The 19,963-nt window shown below is 40.6% G+C and overlaps 1 protein-coding gene across 5 annotated transcripts in view; it reads right to left on the bottom strand.

The window, feature by feature from the left end:
• sm (heterogeneous nuclear ribonucleoprotein L) overlaps positions 1-19,963 on the bottom strand; it is a 143,929-nt gene that overhangs the window by 121,406 nt on the left and 2,560 nt on the right. For all 5 annotated transcript variants that reach the window (XM_086912138.1, XM_086912135.1, XM_086912137.1 and 2 more), the window contains exons 2-3: positions 9,091-9,134; positions 7,178-7,247 (exon numbers count right to left, since the gene is read on the bottom strand). Coding sequence is in view for 3 of the 5 variants with exons in the window: in XM_086912135.1 (XP_086768261.1) it covers positions 7,178-7,247; positions 9,091-9,134 (114 nt within the window). In the remaining 2 variants the exon portion in view is untranslated. The remainder of the gene's footprint in view (positions 1-7,177; positions 7,248-9,090; positions 9,135-19,963) is intronic.

The following is a 19,963-nucleotide window of genomic DNA, read 5'->3' as shown; positions in this document are numbered from 1 at the left end:
GGTCAGGCGTTAAACGTTTACACGTTCGAGGACCGAAACATGTAACTTGAGACATATTAGGGAAGATAAGGAGCTCGAGTCTCATTCGTCCAATGTCAATTCGACACGTATATATCCAGTGACGAACTGTCATCTTTTCCGATCCATTAACTTGTTCACGAAATTTTTTTCTTTTCTTTTTCAGAAATTCCTTTTTATGGATCAACAGTCCATAAATTTTACGAGCTATTTAGGTAGAAACATATTTTTTCGCGATGCTCTTTTGCGTAAAAAAGATGTAAGATCCCAGATTTATCCCACGGAGATTTTTCTTTCTTTCGAGATAAATACGTTCATAAATAAATTCATAAAAATTCAACGATGATTTATCAAAGTCGATATAATTTAACTACACTACGCTTACACGTCAATCGTACACACATTTATACACATTTATATGTTATTAATTTATATATTATTTCGAATAATATTTCCCTATCCAAGATACATAAGCAAGTAATACGCCCTTGTAAAAAAAGGTGATTGCGTTATAAGTTTCTGGAATAAAAGAATGGAGCATCAGGAAGTATCTTTACAAGTGGAAAACAAGTGGGAATAAAGGAAGCAGAAGAGCCTAACGTCGGAGGAAGACCTCCCCCCTCCTTTTCTATTTGCCCTGAACATTCTTAAAGTGTTCCCGAAGTCCGTCTTGAAAAGTTCGATTCTTTGAAAGTCCGCACGAGAAGAATGCTCCCCGGGATCCTTCACAATACCTTACGCCTTTTTAAATCGACCTTACGCTCGATTTTTAGCGAAAAACTCGATCGATACGATCGGCACGATTTCACGGATGTTCACAGATAAATGTATACGTATATATATATGTATATTTCCAATTCCGTTCTTAGTTCCAGTTTCTTACCACAAAAGAAAGAATTATTCCCTCGACATGCAATGATCGGCGTTGAATCGAGCTCGCACCCGTTTCCACGCGATAATTCCTCTTTTATTTCTATTGCCAGGGGGAGGAGGAAGTGCGACGAGAAAGAGAAGCAAGCACATGCCTCTTTCATCCTGGATTACGCGTCCACCGATGGTGAATTGCGCAAAGATCGGGTCAAGAAAAGACGAAACACGGGCAGAGGCGGTTAAACGCAAGCCAAGCTCGGTAACGGTTCATAATATAGTTGGGTACTATGTAAGTTCTCGATCGTGCTCGAGCAACTCTAGAACGAGCATTGAAACGGGCCGATAAGGTTACACGATCCACTGTAACCGGATCGCGTTCGTGGATTTCTATTTAAATTGTGGAAAATGTTCCCCTCCGTCTGGAGCTGGTTAAAAAGCTTGTCGAGAAAGAAAGAGGAGGGGAAAAAATGGAAAGGAGAAAAATGGTACGAAACTTTGGAAGCCGAATGTCGAATAATTCAATATTCGAAAGTTACTTCGTTATCGCGTTTCCCTTTATCTCTCGAGTTCTATACATCCGATGTCTAATTGCCGCCGTTTAATTATTTCCTCCTCGGATACAAGGGGAATCTCGTTTGTGAAAAAAAAATAAATAAATAAAAATACGTAACTGAAAGATTTTTCTCGTTTCGGTTCGTTGGCCGTGCGATGAACTCGAACCGAGACAAATTAAACAAACGCGTAATCTTGATTCACATTGATAACGATATTCCTACACGTACGATCTTTTTATGCGGTGTGCGTGGATTCCATTAACGGCATTTTGCTTTTTATTATCTCTTCATATTCATATTATATTTACATTGGCTCCCGCTCGAACAAAGGAAATAAATAAACAGAAACGTATGCCTCTCGTAAATCACGTTAATCTCACGAGTGAATTGAACTTCGAAACCACGTTGCAGCGAGATTAAGAGAAATGCCAACGTCAACACAGTTCGTACGCTATGCCGCTTCTTTGGGAACCATTCAAAGATAATTGAAATCATGGGAAGAAAGAAATGTTGTCGGATAAGTCGTGAACGAGATTTATCCAAAGAAGGTCACATCCGAAGAGAATGGAAGGAATCTAAGAATCGACAAGGATCGGCGAAAACACTTTAATCCCCACGCTGAAACTTGTCGAGATCGAGAGAATTGTCCTTTTTTTTTTTTTTTTTTTTTTACACCATTGGGAGCAGATTTTAAAACAATGCTGTATAATAAATTGAAAAATATCGAAGAGAAAGAGAGAGAGATGTTAAAAATCGAAAATCGAGGTTTTAAAGGCAGAGAGTAAATGCAATTGCGACGATGAAACGGCGATGTTCCGATATTCGCAGAAAATTTTTAACAACCTCGAAAAGCGTCGAAAACGCTCTGTATGAAAGCGCGTGTTTGTTCTCTCGCCGACTTTCCAACATTTTCCATTGTGCGTAAATAGAGATTCCACGGTGATACGATGGTCCGTGGAAAAATTGTCCGTGGAAAAATCGACGCGTGTCACGATGGCCTAACGATGTTCGTTCAATTCCATTACCTAGAGTTTACCGATCGATCGATGAATGCGCGCGATTAATTCCGGCAAAATATAAACTGTCCATACCAGAACGCGGAACGAATAAACTGATTATTCGGGAATAAAAAATTCCTCGTTAAACTCGGTATTATTTGCTGCAAAAATATGTAAAAACTTTACTCCACAAAATATCAAATTTAGAATACGCGATTAGAAAACAAATAAACAACGTATCAATGATTCGATCAAAAATTTGTATCATGAGTATTTTGACAATTTGGTGGTATTAATGTGAATGATTTTGGAAGAGGATTGATACTTTATGGGATAAAAAAACTAGAAAAAAATATCGAGCTGATGATTTTGATCTGTTAGCAAAAAAAAATGTTTACTTAACAACTTCTCATCGATTACCAAAGTGGCAAAATTCCTGTTGAAAACAGCGATAACGCGAATTCCCATATCGAGCCATCGTTAAAACCATTCTCTATAAAATTACTACAATCCACGTCCCACATAGATTAACGCAGTGCCGACGAACATCAAAGGACTATATTCATTAGTTCGAGTTCCATTTTCGCGGTAATTCCTCGACCGCGACGAAATTCACACTCTCCGCGAGCGACCAGTTGCCGCACGGAAAACTCGACATCTCATCTGGACGAGAGAACGGAAAACTATGCGCGACGAGACACACACACACACACACACACACGACGGGCTCGCTCGTCCTCGGAAGTTTCGGATCCACGTTAGTTGGGAATCGGGAGTGAATGCATAAGAAATGGCAATCTGAGAGCCACCTTTCTCCCAGGAAAATGGAGAAGTAGGTCGTGGACACTGAAACACGTGAGCCGCTTATATCGCCTTGCACGAAAACCTCTTTTGCCACCGCGTATGGGAATATAATTCCGGTTTCGTGTCACTCCGTGCCACGAAGAAGAGGATATAACCGGCTGTCCCGGGGTTTCGAGCTTCATTTCGCGTCGCAAATTATGGCAAGGGTGGATTGAACGTTGCCGGGAACGAGTTTAACGATTCGGTTAATACACCTAAAACGTGACGTAATTTAACGCATGGCCTCCGTTACGATGACACAGTCGCAGCGGTATTTCGCAACGAGTAAGGCGACCAATCCGCCAATTCGTGTTTATTGCCGATGTGGACGGGTTTAAACGTGGCAGGCTCGTTTCGATGGAGGAAAAAATTTTTTTTTCGCGCGTGATAAATGAACGAGCGAGTGCATAAAATTTGACGCGACTCCCATCGACAAATTTCTATTTAGTCAAGTGGCGGTTTAGACCCGCGGCGGCGGCCAATTAAAATATTTTCGTTGGAGAAACTCCGATGAGGTATCGGTGACGCGAGAACAGCAAACACAGGCGTATAAATTCGACGAGGTACAGACATTCTAAAATAACACCTATCCCGGCGCTCGAAGTAATATAGTTCGGTATTTGAAATAAAAGCACGGCGGGGAGGGGAAGAGGGGGAGGAAGGAGGAGGAAGGGGGGGAGAGAGAGGGGAAAGGCGAGCGAAAACACGAGAATGGCTAATACCGTTCGTACGGGATGGCGAAGGTGTTAATCTTAATCCGCTGACTCTAACGGGGACCAAGTGGATGAATTATCGCTGGAATTAAAGCGAGCGCGAAAATTCATGGTTATGTATAGTGGCTGACAGTGCATTTCAGCCTATTCAATGTACATAATATCCGATATATTCGCTTCGATATAATTTTACTACCTTCTTCGCGATATAGCGAGATAGTAAAATTTGATCGAGCATCGAGGATTCCTTGTTCGAAGCGTTTTTACCGTGAAATGCCTTGAAAGAGAGAGAGAGAGAGAGAGAGAGAAAGCTGAGAAAATAAGCGATAATTACAATTCGAACGTAAATTTAAATCGAGAATAACTTTGAAATCTCCGCTAAACTTCCGAATATGAACGCGTATAAATTTCGTTCGAGTTTGAATCTGATGTTTTGCTTTATCAAACGGCAGGGCTGCCACACACGATACTCTAATTTAGAAACTCGCTATATCACGAAAGTTGCTGTACACGGGCTACGCGCGGAAAAGTTACCAACGTGTGCAATCTCGTCCGCGAATTCGTATTCGTATCGTGTACACATCGCATCGTGAGCCGGATGATTGATGGTGTCGTCCTCTCGAGCGAAAATCTGGCACCGACTTTATTCCATACGTGCCTTCAAAATTTGTCATCGCGCGAACACTTCGCGCGAACGACCGTGAACTCGCGTGAACTCTAAAAAAAAAAAAAAAAAAAAAAAAAAAACCTCTCGCAACTCGAAAATCTTTTAAAATGTTAAAAGATACGCGTAACCTCCGAGCACGATTCATTCCACTCGCCGCTCGATTTCCTTTTCGTGAGCGCGTAAGTGGGCTTAACGCGCGAGAGTCGGCCAAAATACCGAGCGTTTAACTAAATTCCGAGTAAATACGATGATGCATCGGCTTATTCATTCTAATTGCGCCTAAAATACGAGGCGAGGCGCGAGGCGAGCACGCCGAGCAATTCCAACTGCGCGATTCAGGAAACTGCGAGTGCCGGCCGGTGTTCGTGAATATCCGACGCATGTGCGACCAAGTGTGCGACGGGCTTAAAGGCGAGCGCCTACAGCGCGTTACACGCCAATAAATTGTTCGTGTTACGATGATGGAACACGAAGTTGGGTAAGTTGTTCAAAAGCGCGTGACTTATTTTCTTTTGTGTGACGATACGAGGATGCTCGACGACATCAATTACTAAATAGAACAAAGTGTTGGAAATATTTACAGAGAGAAGAGGATTATTTATAGAGAAATTCGCGGTGGTTGATAAACACGATGTTTGTCAGTTTCGCATGCGTCCGCTCGCGAATTATCGTGCAACGATTTGCATATCGCGTATTAAGCACAGCAATGCAAGAATTGAAATTCCTTTGACGTTATAGCTTCTATTTTAACGAAAATACACGTACGATAATCGTTGACATTATAATATTCTAACGTTTTTAATGCAGCCGCGAAGAAGGCTTTTTAATTTAAAAACGTTTTATTCTTTTCTTTTCTTTCCAAGAATTTAATAGCGAGCACGCTCGAGAAAATATGAGGAAACGGAAATCCCCTCCAACTTTCTTCGTATTCAATCGGGATTGCTAAAAAAAAAAAAAAAAAAAAAGCATCGTGGAAAAAATAGAAAGCACAACCGGAGGGGATTAAGAAACTTCATTTCACTCGGAATGTTGTTTTCCCCACGGGAGGAAGTTTTTAATCAAATTACTAAATCGAAAGCACGCGTACGAGAATAGGATTTGTTTCGAATCTCCCGACGAGAGTATCTCTCGAGAGAGTGCCTCTCCGTTTCCGTGTTACGTGTCATTAAATCACGCGATTGTGAATCACGGCAAAGGGTGATTCGAAACGAGAAGAAGAGAAAGTTCCACCTCCACGCGACGGCCGCCTTCGTGTCCTCGGCTTCAGATGCGTATAAATCCACGTCGCTCGGTGATCGGGCGGGAATTTCAATTGGCCTACGGGTCTCGAAAATCGGGGGGAAATAATTAAAATAGAGCCAATCTGCCTCTATCGGAAGTTAAACGCGAAAACGACGCGGTGGTGAGAAGGGAACAGAAATGGCGAAGGGATGGACGAAAAAGAAACGACGAGAGAAACGCGTCGCGTAAAAGCCTTCGGTTTAGAGGTCTCTTTAATTAGTGCGTCTGTCGTGAAGATAAGGAGAAAAACGAAAAAGACATAGAGAGAGAGAGAGAGAGAAAAGAAAATAAGCATTGTGACCGGAGAGCTATGCGAGGACTCGTAAATGGATGGAGTGCGAACAATGCCAGATCGCACAAGCATCGACCATTCGTGAGACAGAAACAGCGACAGGGCTCATCTATTATTGGCGCAAAACAGAAATAAAATGCAGTGCGACGGCCTGCGAAACGTATGGTGCTCACATTGTGCCAACAACTTTTGTCTTGCCTTTCGTTTTCAATATTTTTTCCCCCGTCTCCCCTTCACGCCTCACCTGACTCCCCGCCTATTTACCAATTGGATCGACGATTTTATCTATTTTGTATCGCGACATCGATATAACACGGCCTATTGTCGAGTGTTCACCGAGCGATTGTCCAGCGCAGCTCGTGTCAAGAGTCGTTGAAACGGCACCACCGTCTTGCTTGCTCGTCCTTTTCATCCGCACACGCGTCGTATGCCAACGCTCCCGGAATGCAACGCTCGCGTTTACAAACATTCGAACCCTCGCCGAAAATGTGTCGGATGAATCACGGAGACAAAAACACGAGATAGATAGAGGAGGATTCGAAAGCATCGAGAGTGTTTAATTTCGTTTGATTAACAAGGGCGCTTAAAGCGTCTTTTCATTTTCAACCAATTTCCGTTCCGTGTAAAAGAATCGAATTTTTCAATCAGACGATTAGAAATAGAGAAGAAGAGGATCGAAAGTTTCTTTTAATTGCGAATAAGATTTATACAAGTTGATTTAGTAGGAGAATATACCAACGCTTAATTTCCTGCCCCTTATTTTATATTTATTTTTCTAGCGATACGTAACAAAGTTCAGTCCAGAGACACTACGATATTAAAATCGTTTTTAGTTAAAAAAAAAAAAAAAAAAATGATCACACCATAAACTGATTTAATTTATTATCTCTGGACAAACTGTGTACGCGTCGCGAAGATACTTTTCAAAAAGGAACACTTACCACAGTGATGGGGTAGACCGGGTTAATAATTGTGAAGAGGAGAACGTGGTTTGGTTTATTATTGTCTTCTCTGAAAAAAAAAAAAAGAGGAACAAAAATATAATAACGTTAACCTTTCGTTTCACACCTTTTGTTTCGTTTATCGTTAAAAAAAATACTAGAATACTACGGCAATTTTTCCTTACGATAAACCCGTTGAATAATGGTAACGATTTAATCGTTGGAAACGTTAAATCGTTGTATCGCGCCACGCGAAACTTTAGCAAGTCACGATAGTGAAAAATTTCTGCATTTCCAGTAACCACGAAGCGGGGAGGCGACACCCGTTGAATTGCAGTGAAATTACATCAGCCGGTGCACAGTTGGCGAAATTTTTTTTATTAAATCAGAGCTGGCGCGACCGGCTTCAAGGGTTCGCCAAGGGATATTCGATTATCCGGAAAGAGAAACGAAGGAAAAATCACAGTCCGGTAATTTTCCTTCCGAGATTGAACGCGGTCACGATACAACGAAAGGGGAAACGAGTATTGATGGATAGCCTCGGCTATACATTTTTCATACCTGGCATCGATGTATACTCCCTCTCCCCTCCCCTCCTCCTCCTTTCTTCCCCCTCCTTTTTGGCCCCTGTTTGCAATCAATTGGAAATTCAACTGCCTACCCACCCATTTTTCCATTTCAGAAAAAGAAAAAGAGGAAGAGAGGGAACTCTTGGTTCTGCAATTCAAAGTGGCCAATTCTCTGTTGGGCGAATCTGTTGCTTCTACTCTAAATGATTAAACTTTGTGCCTCGAAAACCTCCAACCTCGAACGCAAATGAAGAAAAGGAAGGAGGAGAGCGGGGATGGAAAGAAAAAAAAAAGGAAAAAAAAAAAAAAAAGAAAAAGGAAAAACTTCTTAGTTCACCGGTCGAATAGAGGATATTCTCGTCGATCCGTCCCCTCCTCCTTCGTAACTAAAATACTTTTTAAGCCTGAACTCCTCCAAGGGGGTATGGAAATGTACCGAGAGCTTTGTTTGCGCGATTAAAACGCGAAAGTATCGACGTATCTCTTTACATACCGATATCGTTAAAACGCTCGAGCGTGTCTGAGGAACGATTCCTCGGTGTATTGCTCGCGAGACTTGACCGATTAAAGAAATGCCGAGAAATGACGAATTCCGGGTCGGAATTGGCCGACGAGTGATAACGGCCAAGATCGCGCCTCGATGGATATATAACGTGGAAATTAATTAAAACGTTGCAGACGGTCGCCGAAATTTCGCGCTGATCCGAAATACCGTCTCGGGCCAAGTCTAATAATAAGAAGTTAACTCGAGCGTTAAATGTGATTCAGAGAGGCAAGAATTCGATATCAATCCCGATATTCCTCTCTCTATGGAATTCGCGATGTGTTTCATCCACGAGACGCTTCGGGAACGAATGTATTTTTTGACTCCGTCAACGCAAATCCGTTTTTAAATCAACGTGACTGGATGAATCATGAAATTGATTGCGAAACTTTCGTCGAAATAATATTTTAAACTGTTTCCCTCGTCTCCTTTGCTTCGCTCTTATTCGAATCGGCCGATCGTGTTTTTTATTACCGTTCCTGTATCGTATACGATTAATATACCGTATCAACGCAATAAAGTAGATACGACGGTATTGTTATAAAAGGGCCTCATTGTCGAACGAAACGAGTTAGTTACGCGAGTCAATGGGTCAACGGAACGCGAACATTATAAGATCAATTGTTGAACGAGGACAAAAGGAACGAGTGTGCTCTTTGCATATATATATATATCGATATTCTAATTAATATAATGCTCAAAATAATCGCATAAACATGTATTGTTTTATGAGTAATTTTGACTAAGTAAAAAGCTACTAAACGTTCCGAGGATAATTAATATTTCTTTTGTATACATACCTTTTACGTCGCGGCTCGTCTCCGTACCCGCCATACTCGTGATTCTGAAACAAGCATGAGCACGCGTATTAACAAAACGTATTAATAATAAAGATATAGTAAACAAATTTTCTTTTTTTACCAAATTGTTTCGCGACAACGAATCGATATATTTAATAAAATAATTTATATTTAATATTTACTAAAAATAAGGCTCGAAAGAGAAATAAAAAATGAATTCGGAAATTTCATTCTACTTTTTCCTCGAGAAGTTTCTTTTTTTCGATTTTGTACTTAATATAAAACGAGATTTGGAAGGAATATGTTGGAATACGTTCACGATGGAAACGTGTAAAAGTGTTTCTCGCAAAACCATGTTTATTCTGAATTCTCTGTTTCCAGTAATAAAATAAAATTTAAAAAAACAGTTCACGACAATTTAAAACGAGAATTTTTCCCTCTTTGAGTTCCTTACTCCTATTCAGACACCTCGCGCGAACAATCTCAAACGCTAGCAACACAAATACAATATACGAACGTAAAAGGGAGAGAAGAAAGAAAGGAAAACTCGGGAAGCTTTGCAGAGAAACAACAAAATTCCTACGACATCTACGATTCAAAAACTAGCGACCATCGCTCTACGAGCTTTCGATTCTCGCGCCATCATTCTCTACACGCTCTGTGCACGGTCGAATCGATTGCATAAGAGAAATTCACGTTGCGATTTTGGCTGAATTTCGATGGCGATGTCAGCGGGGATGCGTGCTCGGGCAATCTATTAATACACACGTTCACGCGTCTTTTTACGACAGCACCCAAAGCGACGGAAATAGTGCAGCGAGATACTTTAGGGGCGGTTGGACGTTGGATATCGTAGGTAAACCCTTAAAGCGGAATATCGTTTCAATCGATTATCGGGAAATAACAGGCCTAACGCTTAGCTTAGATTTGAAGCATAATTTAAACGAAACGTTCGTTGAGATATATAACGATAGATAGATATATTTCGTGTATTTTAAATAGCTAAAATAGCATATAAGCGTGAAATTTATCGTACAATGGAATCTCGAACTTGCGAATAATATGAGACATATATATACATATATATGGATTGGAGAGATGTGGGATGACTCAATTTTCCAATGAATGGGCCACGTGGTTCCGCGTTCTGAAAGCGTTCTAACTTTAGATTTCACGATTTCAATTTGCTTTAATAAAAAAAAAAAAAAATTTGACCGTGCAATCGATGAATGAAAATAGACAACAGAATTTTCGTGTAATGATGGACGATGATGGGTGATAATGAACAGAAGTATATATTTCATAATGGACGAAAATTTTCCGATACGAGGAACGATATCGTCAATGTTTGTCCGATAACAGAGAAGATACGAAAGTAATTTATACGAGCCACGATTGTAACGGCGTGCGCTGAAGATGGAAACACCGTTTAATCATAACGGGACAAAATTCTACAAACGCGCTTACGTAAGCGCGTTTTAACCGGAAATAATTGAAAGATATCGAGGCGGAAAAAAAAATTCCACGTGGAAACGAGAATCGAGAAGAGGCACGAAGAGGTGGGATGAGCGGATGTAATCGAATAACAAGTCTCTGTTAGAAATTAACATTCGTTATTCGTCGCCAGAACGGTACCAATTAACCGTTCTTTTATACCGAAAGCCGGCCTCTATAAAGGTCATTTAAATTTCAATTCGAGTTTCTCGGCGAATCGTTGTTTCCCCGGTCTATATTTAAAAGTAGTCGCGAATAGAGCCATGTCGATTTGAATTTCACAGCGACTCCTGGGCCAAAATTTTTCTTCTTTTCTTCGAAAAACCGATTACGAGCGACGAGATGATCGATTCGAATTTCTACCGAAACACCGAGAAGAAGAGTTTCGATAATTTCCCAGGTTAATTCGATGCGTGGAGAGAAGTTTGGCGCAGTCCGTGCCAAAGTATTCGAAAAGTGAAACATTAAGAGAATAATCTCTCTCTCTCTCTCTCTCTCTCTTTCTCTATAATAGGATTAACACTTCGATTCGCCCATGCAAAAGCGCATTTTCAAGGATTATTCGAGAGATAGGATACAATTTAGAGTCGACGAATCGAAATACGTTACACCGTGAAAATATCATGCGAATCGATCCGATCTCTATTTGCTATGAAACAAACTATCGATCCAACGTTGCGATAACGTTATTTAATCGCGACCCTCGTCGAGAGAGCACTTTGTACGTCGAGAACAGAGGTTCGAGCGAGTGGATCGAGCTGATTCGTTTCCAAATATTCTTGAAAAACAAGGAGAGCAAGATGTAGAAAGAGTGGAGCGGGCAGATGTCCAAGTAAAATCTCGTTGAGAGAGAGGAAAAAAAGAAGGGGAAAAGGAGGAAGCTAACAGGAGGGATCCGCGGTCCAAGATTTTCTGACGGCATGTCGCATACACTGTCGTATAGGCTGCATAGTATCGCCGTTACGAGGCACGGTGAATCCCACGTAGAATCTCTAATACGTTGTTATAAACATAACTCAACGTTGGCTGTACGCCAACCACGTGGTTTCACGCTCAATGGATCACGCTGACCGCCCGAAAAAAATATCACCGTCAACGCCCCTCGTTCCTGATAAATTTTCGCGTATCGCGATACAATGAGCGGGATCTCGCGTAGCCTCGATGATTCCGGAATTAACGAATAATGCAGTATTATGAAGTATAAATATATATATTCAAATTGGTAATTCAATATGGTAATTCTTTTTGCTTATCTAGAAGATTATTCGTATTGTTGCTGTTCAAAAAAGAAAAATCGATCAAACGAAAAAAAATATACCGATCCAGTACAGAAATTCGATAATTTCCAACGTCCAAGATTGATTAATAAGAGACGTAAATAAGCTCGATTCGTTTTAGATAAGTGAGAATCGTTAGAAAAAGAGTAAAATGAAAACAAGGTGAGGGTGGTGTCGTGGATCGTGTTGGAGTCAAGGGAAAGTCGATTGGCCGGCTGCCAGCCACGTGCTGATAAAGAGATTAACCGCAAGAACAATGCTTATGTTCCGTAATGACTTAGTTTCTACATGGGACCAACTTTCTCGAGATCTATTTTCCCCTTCCCCGAAAGTACATCGACGAAACAACAAGCGCCTTATTTCCAAGCCCCGCCTCGACTTTCTTATCGTTCGTTACTCCCGGCCACGCCAAGGTTATGTTCTTACGAACCATTAATTTCCACCGTAATTCCTCCTCCCCCCCCCCCCACCTTCCACTTTCAGAGAACGTATTACCCCCATTTTTAGATGCCGTGCAAAAACACGGCGTTTTCTTTATCCGCTCTTCAACACAGCTACAGAAATTCCTTCCGTTGAACAACATTCTTCTCTTAAACGGTAAAGCGAATTTCGCGTCCCGCCATTTCCTTTTTCCTCCAACGATGATACGATCGAGGAAATTAAGAGGATGCGCCTGCTAAAGTTTCGCCTTAAACAGCCCCCGCCAAGAATGGCTGTGCGCGCACAAGTTACCGTGTTAATTCATCGCGAACAAGATAATTGGGCCACCGCATAGATTCCTCTACATAGGGATGGTAGATGTACACGTGCGTATGCATGGATGCGCATGGATGCGGGGACCACGAAACTAGCTCCGAGGATCGCTTTAACATTTAATGTCCTTTGCCTATGAATTTTCCAAGGAATCGCATGCACCTAGGGTTAAATCCAGTTTGCGCGATCCATTTAATTGCGTTACAGTCTCCCTACAGTCGTGTGTGTACGACGCGCGTGTTCAGACACGTGGGTCGGATTCCAAAAGACGCCGATAGAGCGGAGGCTAATCTCGTCGCTTTGGATTAGTCGTGTAGTCGTAGTTGCACCGATACAAAGCATACGTGTCTCCGCGGTTAATAAAATTTGCCGGATCGTCTCGATCCGAGTTGTATCGAATATATCGAATACCTCGCGATGAATAAAAAGAGGAGGAGGGGATGGGGAGTGGAGTGGAATATGCGTTCCACTGCAACCGGCATCGGGGCTATGAATGGATATTAAAGTGCTCGGGGTGGGGAGGGGATGAAGAAGGAGGGGACAGAATTTTTTGTATGGAAGAAATTATAATATCGGTCGCGACACGGTGCTGCTCGTCGAGATACCAGGGAATCTCGAGAAATTATTCGCTGCACGTGCCCGAGTATTAATAGCCGATCGTTCGAGGGAAGAAATTCGGTGCCTCGTTCGATACTTTCTAATATCTTCGAGCGATTAGACTGCAGGAACGAAGGTAGATGATTGGCAGAACTTTTTCGACGACCTCCTTTCGAGGCAAAACTGGACGACAGCTTCGAAAGAGAGTGGTAACACGTGACCAAAATCGGTGAAGAAAATCGGCCGTTCGACGAGTTGGAGGGGAACGGGAAACTCTCCAATGAATGGTTCGATAACGGTCAAAGTTTTGGACAATAAAATATTAGTTATCAATAATAACCATAAACCGAACTATTAGGGATAGTATTAATCCACATAGTCTATTACTCGTGGTTAGTCAATGTACCAAGATCCTAAATCATTGTCGGCGTGGCAGAACCTTTTCGTTCCAACCAATTGAACGTGAACGTAATTATTAGAGCAGAACAATGCGCGCCGCCAACACGCTGCGCGGTCAGCTTCGTTCCTGCGTTTTCAACGAATGCAAAACAACGAGAGGTTCGATATTAAGAGGAAGTATTATTCGGTGAACAACATTTCTCGGTTGAACTCTCGATTTGTATGCGAGGAATGCGACACGGAAGTAAATTTTTTCGCGCTGATCGACTACGATTTTTCAGCTATGCACACACCACCCTTTCGTAATAAGAGAAGAAAAATCGAAATTGCATAAAAATACCCCTTCGCGGAGAAATTTCGTAACGATATTTCGAATCGTATATTTGTCAACGTGCAAACTTTTTCTTCCAAGTTTTAAAACGAAACGGTGTTTTAAACGGTGTAAAAATAAAATTGTGTGATTGATAAACATATAATTATTTTTTATTAAGTTTTCGCGAGTTTTACGATACTTTAACAAACGGTACATTTCATTGGAAGTAATGTTCGAAACGATTGCTGAAGAAATCGTAAATCTAATCTAACATCGCACTTTCGTCTCATCATATTTTACACTTAATCGTAAAGTTGGTTCGCTAATCGGATAATTGATCTCTATTAAGATCTCAATCAAGCAAGAATTCTTTCGGCCAATAATTAAGAAAATTTCTACCAGATTTTCAAGTCGGAAAATCGCGTTTCAATTTCTCATTTCGCTTGATTCGTGACGCGTGGATTACCGTTTCTGTTTTGGTGGAATTCGAGGCATCAGCCGTTGGACAACGTTGGCCTCAAACCCGAGCCTAAGACCAGATTTATACCACGAAGGGGCGAGGACAGACGTACGATCATTAATCAAGAGAGAAGCACCGATGTATCGAGCACATGGACCGCCGTGACCAACATGGAAACAACTATTTCACACAATTGCGAAATGCTTTCGAAACACACGGATGTGAAGAAAAAGATATTGCCAATGAATTACCAATGAAACAAAATATTTTAACTTACGCTTAAATTTCTGAATCGAAATTTATATTCCATTACGAAACCAGTTTGCCTGTTTCCATAAAGAAAAATAATAAACGTGAACAGTTTAAGAATAAATTTCGGTTTCAAGAGTCAACAATCGTACGATGTTAGCATAGTACAAGTCAAACAATATATTTGTGAATTTCATAAAATACAGTCGACGGTAAAATCTCCACCATTGTATCCATCTAAATATTTGCACGATCTAAAGTATCGACGATGTATAATAAAATATAAAAAGGAATTCCCGCTACAATCGAATCTACATTTTCAAACAGAGGCCGCGTGGGGCATTATATCATTTCCATATCAATCCGATGTACGTCCGTCTCTAAAAATCTTCGGTCGGGCGCGCAGGTCGGACACGATCAATAATTGACTGTCGCGTTTATACGTTTCGTTATTTGCATAAACGAAGGGAGAAGGGAGGGCTGAGGGTTGGAAATCAGCGATACTCCATTATGCGGGAAATAATGGTCTCTCTTCATTATTTCCGTTTCCAACTGCGAGTGGATCATTCTCAGCGAGGAAGAAGAATCCTATAATTCTGACAACGCGTCTCATTACAGACACGTAAAACTGCTGAAAATGGGAAATAAGAAGGGAAACTGGAAACGTGGCGGGACCCATCATCAACCTCGTACCTTTATCGACGAATCCTCCCCTCTCTCCCCCCCTCCTCTCTCTCTCGCGTTCCAATTTCATTCTGTTCACCTTACTAACTCCTCTACGACCTTAATCTTGCCGCTGTGAAATTTCACGCGAGTTTCCTCGGCGTGCACGCGCGCTTTCGCGAATATTCGTCAGAGCCGGTGTAAACAAGCGATAACGAGGTAGTACGGTCGTATTGAGTTCAAGATTCGCCTCGATAAAGCTTCTGCATTAAATAGAAAGTAACGAAGAGCGGGTTAATTTCTTGGTGTGAAGTCTAACAAGGTGGCTGTGTAAGGTTGCTTGTGCACATCTAAGTGAATCTTAGTACGTCGAAAGACTCTAAGGAATTTTATCTATTTTTTTTTTTCTTTTTTCCGAAGAATTTTTATAAGTGTTCGAATGAATATTGATAAAAATCCTGATGTAATTATATTTATACAATAGAAGGGGAAAAAACGTGGTATATATATATATATAAGAATCTAATATCACGGGTAATCCAATTTTGTTTGAACGTGGATTCGAACTTTTTGCCACAATACTAAGGGAACTTTTATCGGTAAACGATGAAGCTTCAATAAGGATTCTTAAAAAAAAAAAAGGAAAAAAAGCGTGCGATATGTTTTCTAATTGTTATATAGATTAAAGCTTTCATAGGAAAGTTCGATAATTAAAAAAATACAAGGGAATGGGACCAGGGCCAAAATGTGGAAAAAAAAAATATATTGAAAATCGACATCGGTTCCCGAGCAAAAAGGAAAACAAAAAAATACCGGATACATATTCGTAAAATGTAGCGTGATCATTTTTGTCGTGGTTTCGTGCATCGGTTATCCAGGCAAAATAATTCGGGAAACATACGTGCTTTCTGCGCGATTACAATCTTTCGAAAAACCTGCTCTCGCGTATTACAATGGGATACCGATTAATTCGGATCATGGCCCAAGATGAAGACAAAGCTGCTTTACAGACGGAACCACATCCAATGCTAATTGCAACGCAATACCACGTTCCTCCGCTCCGTAATTAGTATTCTCTATGCCGCACGGCACTTGGCAATTGTCTATTAATTATATCGAATCGATAGCCTCTCGCAATCGATGTCAGTTAGTCGTCGGAAGATTGGACCAGTCGCCGTTCTAATTATTCTCGAATGAAGAACTCCTTCAATTTGATTAATCGCAATAATCTTCGACAATTGGCGAAGAGTTATCCAACTCTCGAAATATCGTGGAGGAGAAGGGGCGTCTGCGAGATAATTCTCCGACAATTATCTCGCAGACGCTGATAAGTACAACGGAGGCGGAAGAGTAAGTTTTCACGAAGAAGCCGTGAATTCCTCGGGGCGATTGGTATCCTCCCTCTATGTCACGAAGAGACCGACAAATTTGCCGCCTCGGGCAAATAATCACGCGTCCTAGGATCGTGGATGGTCCAATAAATTTCCCCGGCTACGACTACTTTAACTCGACATCCTACTCAACGTATTCGCTGTCGGAAATCGTGAATGAATGAATGATGTGTCTCGCTGCGCCGTTCGTCTCGCGACGTTATCCGCATTCATAATCTACGATTTTCTCGATGCGTTCACGAAATATTCCAAGGGGACACAATGCATCTTTGTATTGCGGACGACGCACGTGGAAATATATCGAACGTGACGTAAAGCGTATTCATATCGGAATAATAGAAGATCAAAGAGGAGATGCATCGCACGACATATTAATGTAAGGAGATTTTTTTTTTTGATATAAATGAAGAAGGATCGAAGGATATACGTTTATCCGCGCAAACGATTGACTCATCATCGAAAATCCTCCCTTTCGAGCCAGTATCAGAACTATTGTATCGCGTGATTGCGCAATAACGTCTTTTGACAGCTCTGCTCCACAAAGAAATTTCACGCTAACGAGAATCAGCCTTTATTTCGGTACACGGTTATTTCGAGACACGGATACAGTGGCGAGTAAACGGGGAATAGGAGAAAAAGTATGTGTACGTGCATCTGTTCTTTCTGGAAATCAAGTTGGTCATCTCGATAAGATGAATATCGGTTACCAAGGGAATAATCTTGGAATATAAGAGAACAGAAATTCGTTCGATTCGTCGACCGAGAAGGAATTTATAAATTCGTGACTCGAGAAAGACAATTTGCAAAACAAGCTGCTTTCAAAAACATTGACATTCCATTCGACTCGTGGTGGAACGACTCGTGTCCGATTGTTCCGCAAAAAGCCACTCCAATTAAATTAAAATATCGCAATTTTACGAACAGGATTTTAATCTTCGAATGAGGGACGCAGAAATTAAATTTCATTTACGGTAGGAGTAGTAATCATCGCACGAGCGAAAATAATGCCATGACGAAAATTGCAACGCGTCTGAACAATGGCCTTTTCAGCATTATTACGACGTATCGGGTGACGGTTTATTTTCGTGTAGCATGCGATAATCATGATTGATGAAACAATGATATTATGATCGATGACAATTTATGCATTCGGTATTCTTATCGAAGTCGAAGTCAAGTATTATTCTATTATATAATATCAATTTGCGTCGATACACGAAGATGTCGGATTCCACAATTCCAGAATAACCTACATAATACTATTCGTAATGAGTAATTTAATCGAATATCATGGCACAATGCTATATTGTGGTTATGGAAGAATATGTCACGAGCTGTATCACAATATTGTTTGCTCCAGGAATTTTTCAAGCACACACTCCACATTATATGCAGTTTCGAGGCATGTGCTCTATCTAAGGAAGAATTGATCTATTACCGTATATTGCGAAATTAAAATATTATAAGAATTGAATAAATGATAGAATTTTTTTTTTTAAATTTTCAAAAATTCTTTCATTTATACGATATTATAATTACCATAAAAATCGATGAAATATGAAAAGATGATCGGACGAGATGTATCGAGATCTTTGAGACAGTTGCGAAAATATCAAAAGGAAGGGACCGTGCAGGTGTTAAATTTTCATAGGATGTCGGTCCATTGCAGCCAGTTGCTGACCATAAAGTGTCTCTCGAACGACATTCATGAATTTAATTCACGATACAATTTTGAAGTATCTACACGGAATCGACAGGTAACGATATCGATCTCCTTTTTTCCCTTTTCTATCAGGGACACCTTATACTCGAAGTGACGGAATTACATACTCGGTGAGACATTCCAGTTACAAAAAAAGAATGTGTGCGTTATTGAGTAAGGATATACCAGAGAGTTAAAGATATTTCGGTCGGTATGACACATCGAAATCCGGACGAACGGTGTCGCTAAGTTTGAGAGACGGCTTGACTTTGCCTTGGCAAAGTTCAAACGAACGGATGAGTTTCGTCCCGTTTTTGGACGGAAAAAAAAAAACGCACATAAGACCAACGATAGTGTCTTTAATATAAGATGAAAAAAATACAGAATCTAATAATATCTTGTTCTAGAAATTATAATGGAATTGATGGAATACAACTCAATTCAATGTCGATAAAGCTTTTTTTAAATTATTTGATTTACATTTGACATTGATTTAGCTGATTTAGAATTAAACGCGTATTAGTTTCGTTGGAAATATACAGTGCATTGATCGGAACTCTTCGAGCTGTTCGATAGAAAATAACTCTTCGCGGGTTAGCATTGACGTTATCGATTCGATATAACTTCCGTTTTTAGCTAGTGGTGACCATTATCGTTGAGGAAAGGACGATTGAATGAATTTTACGAGATTACCAAGCCGGCGATGAGATTAATGACGATTTCTATTCTATTCCGAGAGGAACAAATGAGATTGGTGATACTACATAGATTCCGGCTATGGATCAAGATAACGGTTTTTCGAACCGCTCTCCTCGTCGAGATTCCATCCTCTCGATCACCTGTGCTCTTTATGGATGCTCTCAATATTAGAGACAAGATAGATTTGTGAAACCCAGGTGACAAAGAACAATAGGATTAAATCGTATGCGAACGCGACGTACATGCATGCACTCTTTTTCTCTTTCGTTCCCTCGTTGAATATTTCATGGAAGGGAAACAAAAAGAAAACGATCTCGAATGTTCTTGATCATGAAGCATGGCAGTAAAGACAGTGATAAATATATATATATATATTTGTCTCGAAAAAAATACGACAAATTGAACAAGCGAGTACATAGAATTGGAGAACCGAGAAATCGAATAGTATGCATTATGGAGTACGATGCAAAAGATACCGGAGCACAAAATGGTCACATTAATATTCTAACTACGTGAATTTATTTCTGCTCGGGGTGTAACTTAATCAACATTAACAATGAGAAAGACTGATTGCTTTTCTTTTTTTTTTTTTTTTCGTCAATCTTCCGTAAAGAAAAGGATCAACGGAAATAAGGAAAATTAAAACACGAATTTGATCAAACGAAAAACCATTGGCTGTGAAAATGTTCCCTCGTTAATGTTTCCTATCCGAGAAATTTCTATGTGTCTTGCTTGTATCAACCACTATCGACTACGAAAATACGGCACGGAATGGAAATGTGTCGATACATATTTTAATACTGACCTATAGGGCTAACCGCAAGGATTGCTACTGTATCGTGGAAATACTACGTACCGTTGACCTTTCCCAAATCG

The sequence above is a fragment of the Apis florea genome, unplaced genomic scaffold, assembly GCF_048593485.1.
Source record: "Apis florea isolate Af1SG1 unplaced genomic scaffold, ASM4859348v1 contig_3367_pilon, whole genome shotgun sequence".
NCBI lineage: Eukaryota > Metazoa > Arthropoda > Insecta > Hymenoptera > Apidae > Apis > Apis florea.
The sequence above is the reverse complement of the archived record's forward strand: the minus strand, read 5'-3'. Positions and strand labels throughout refer to the sequence as shown.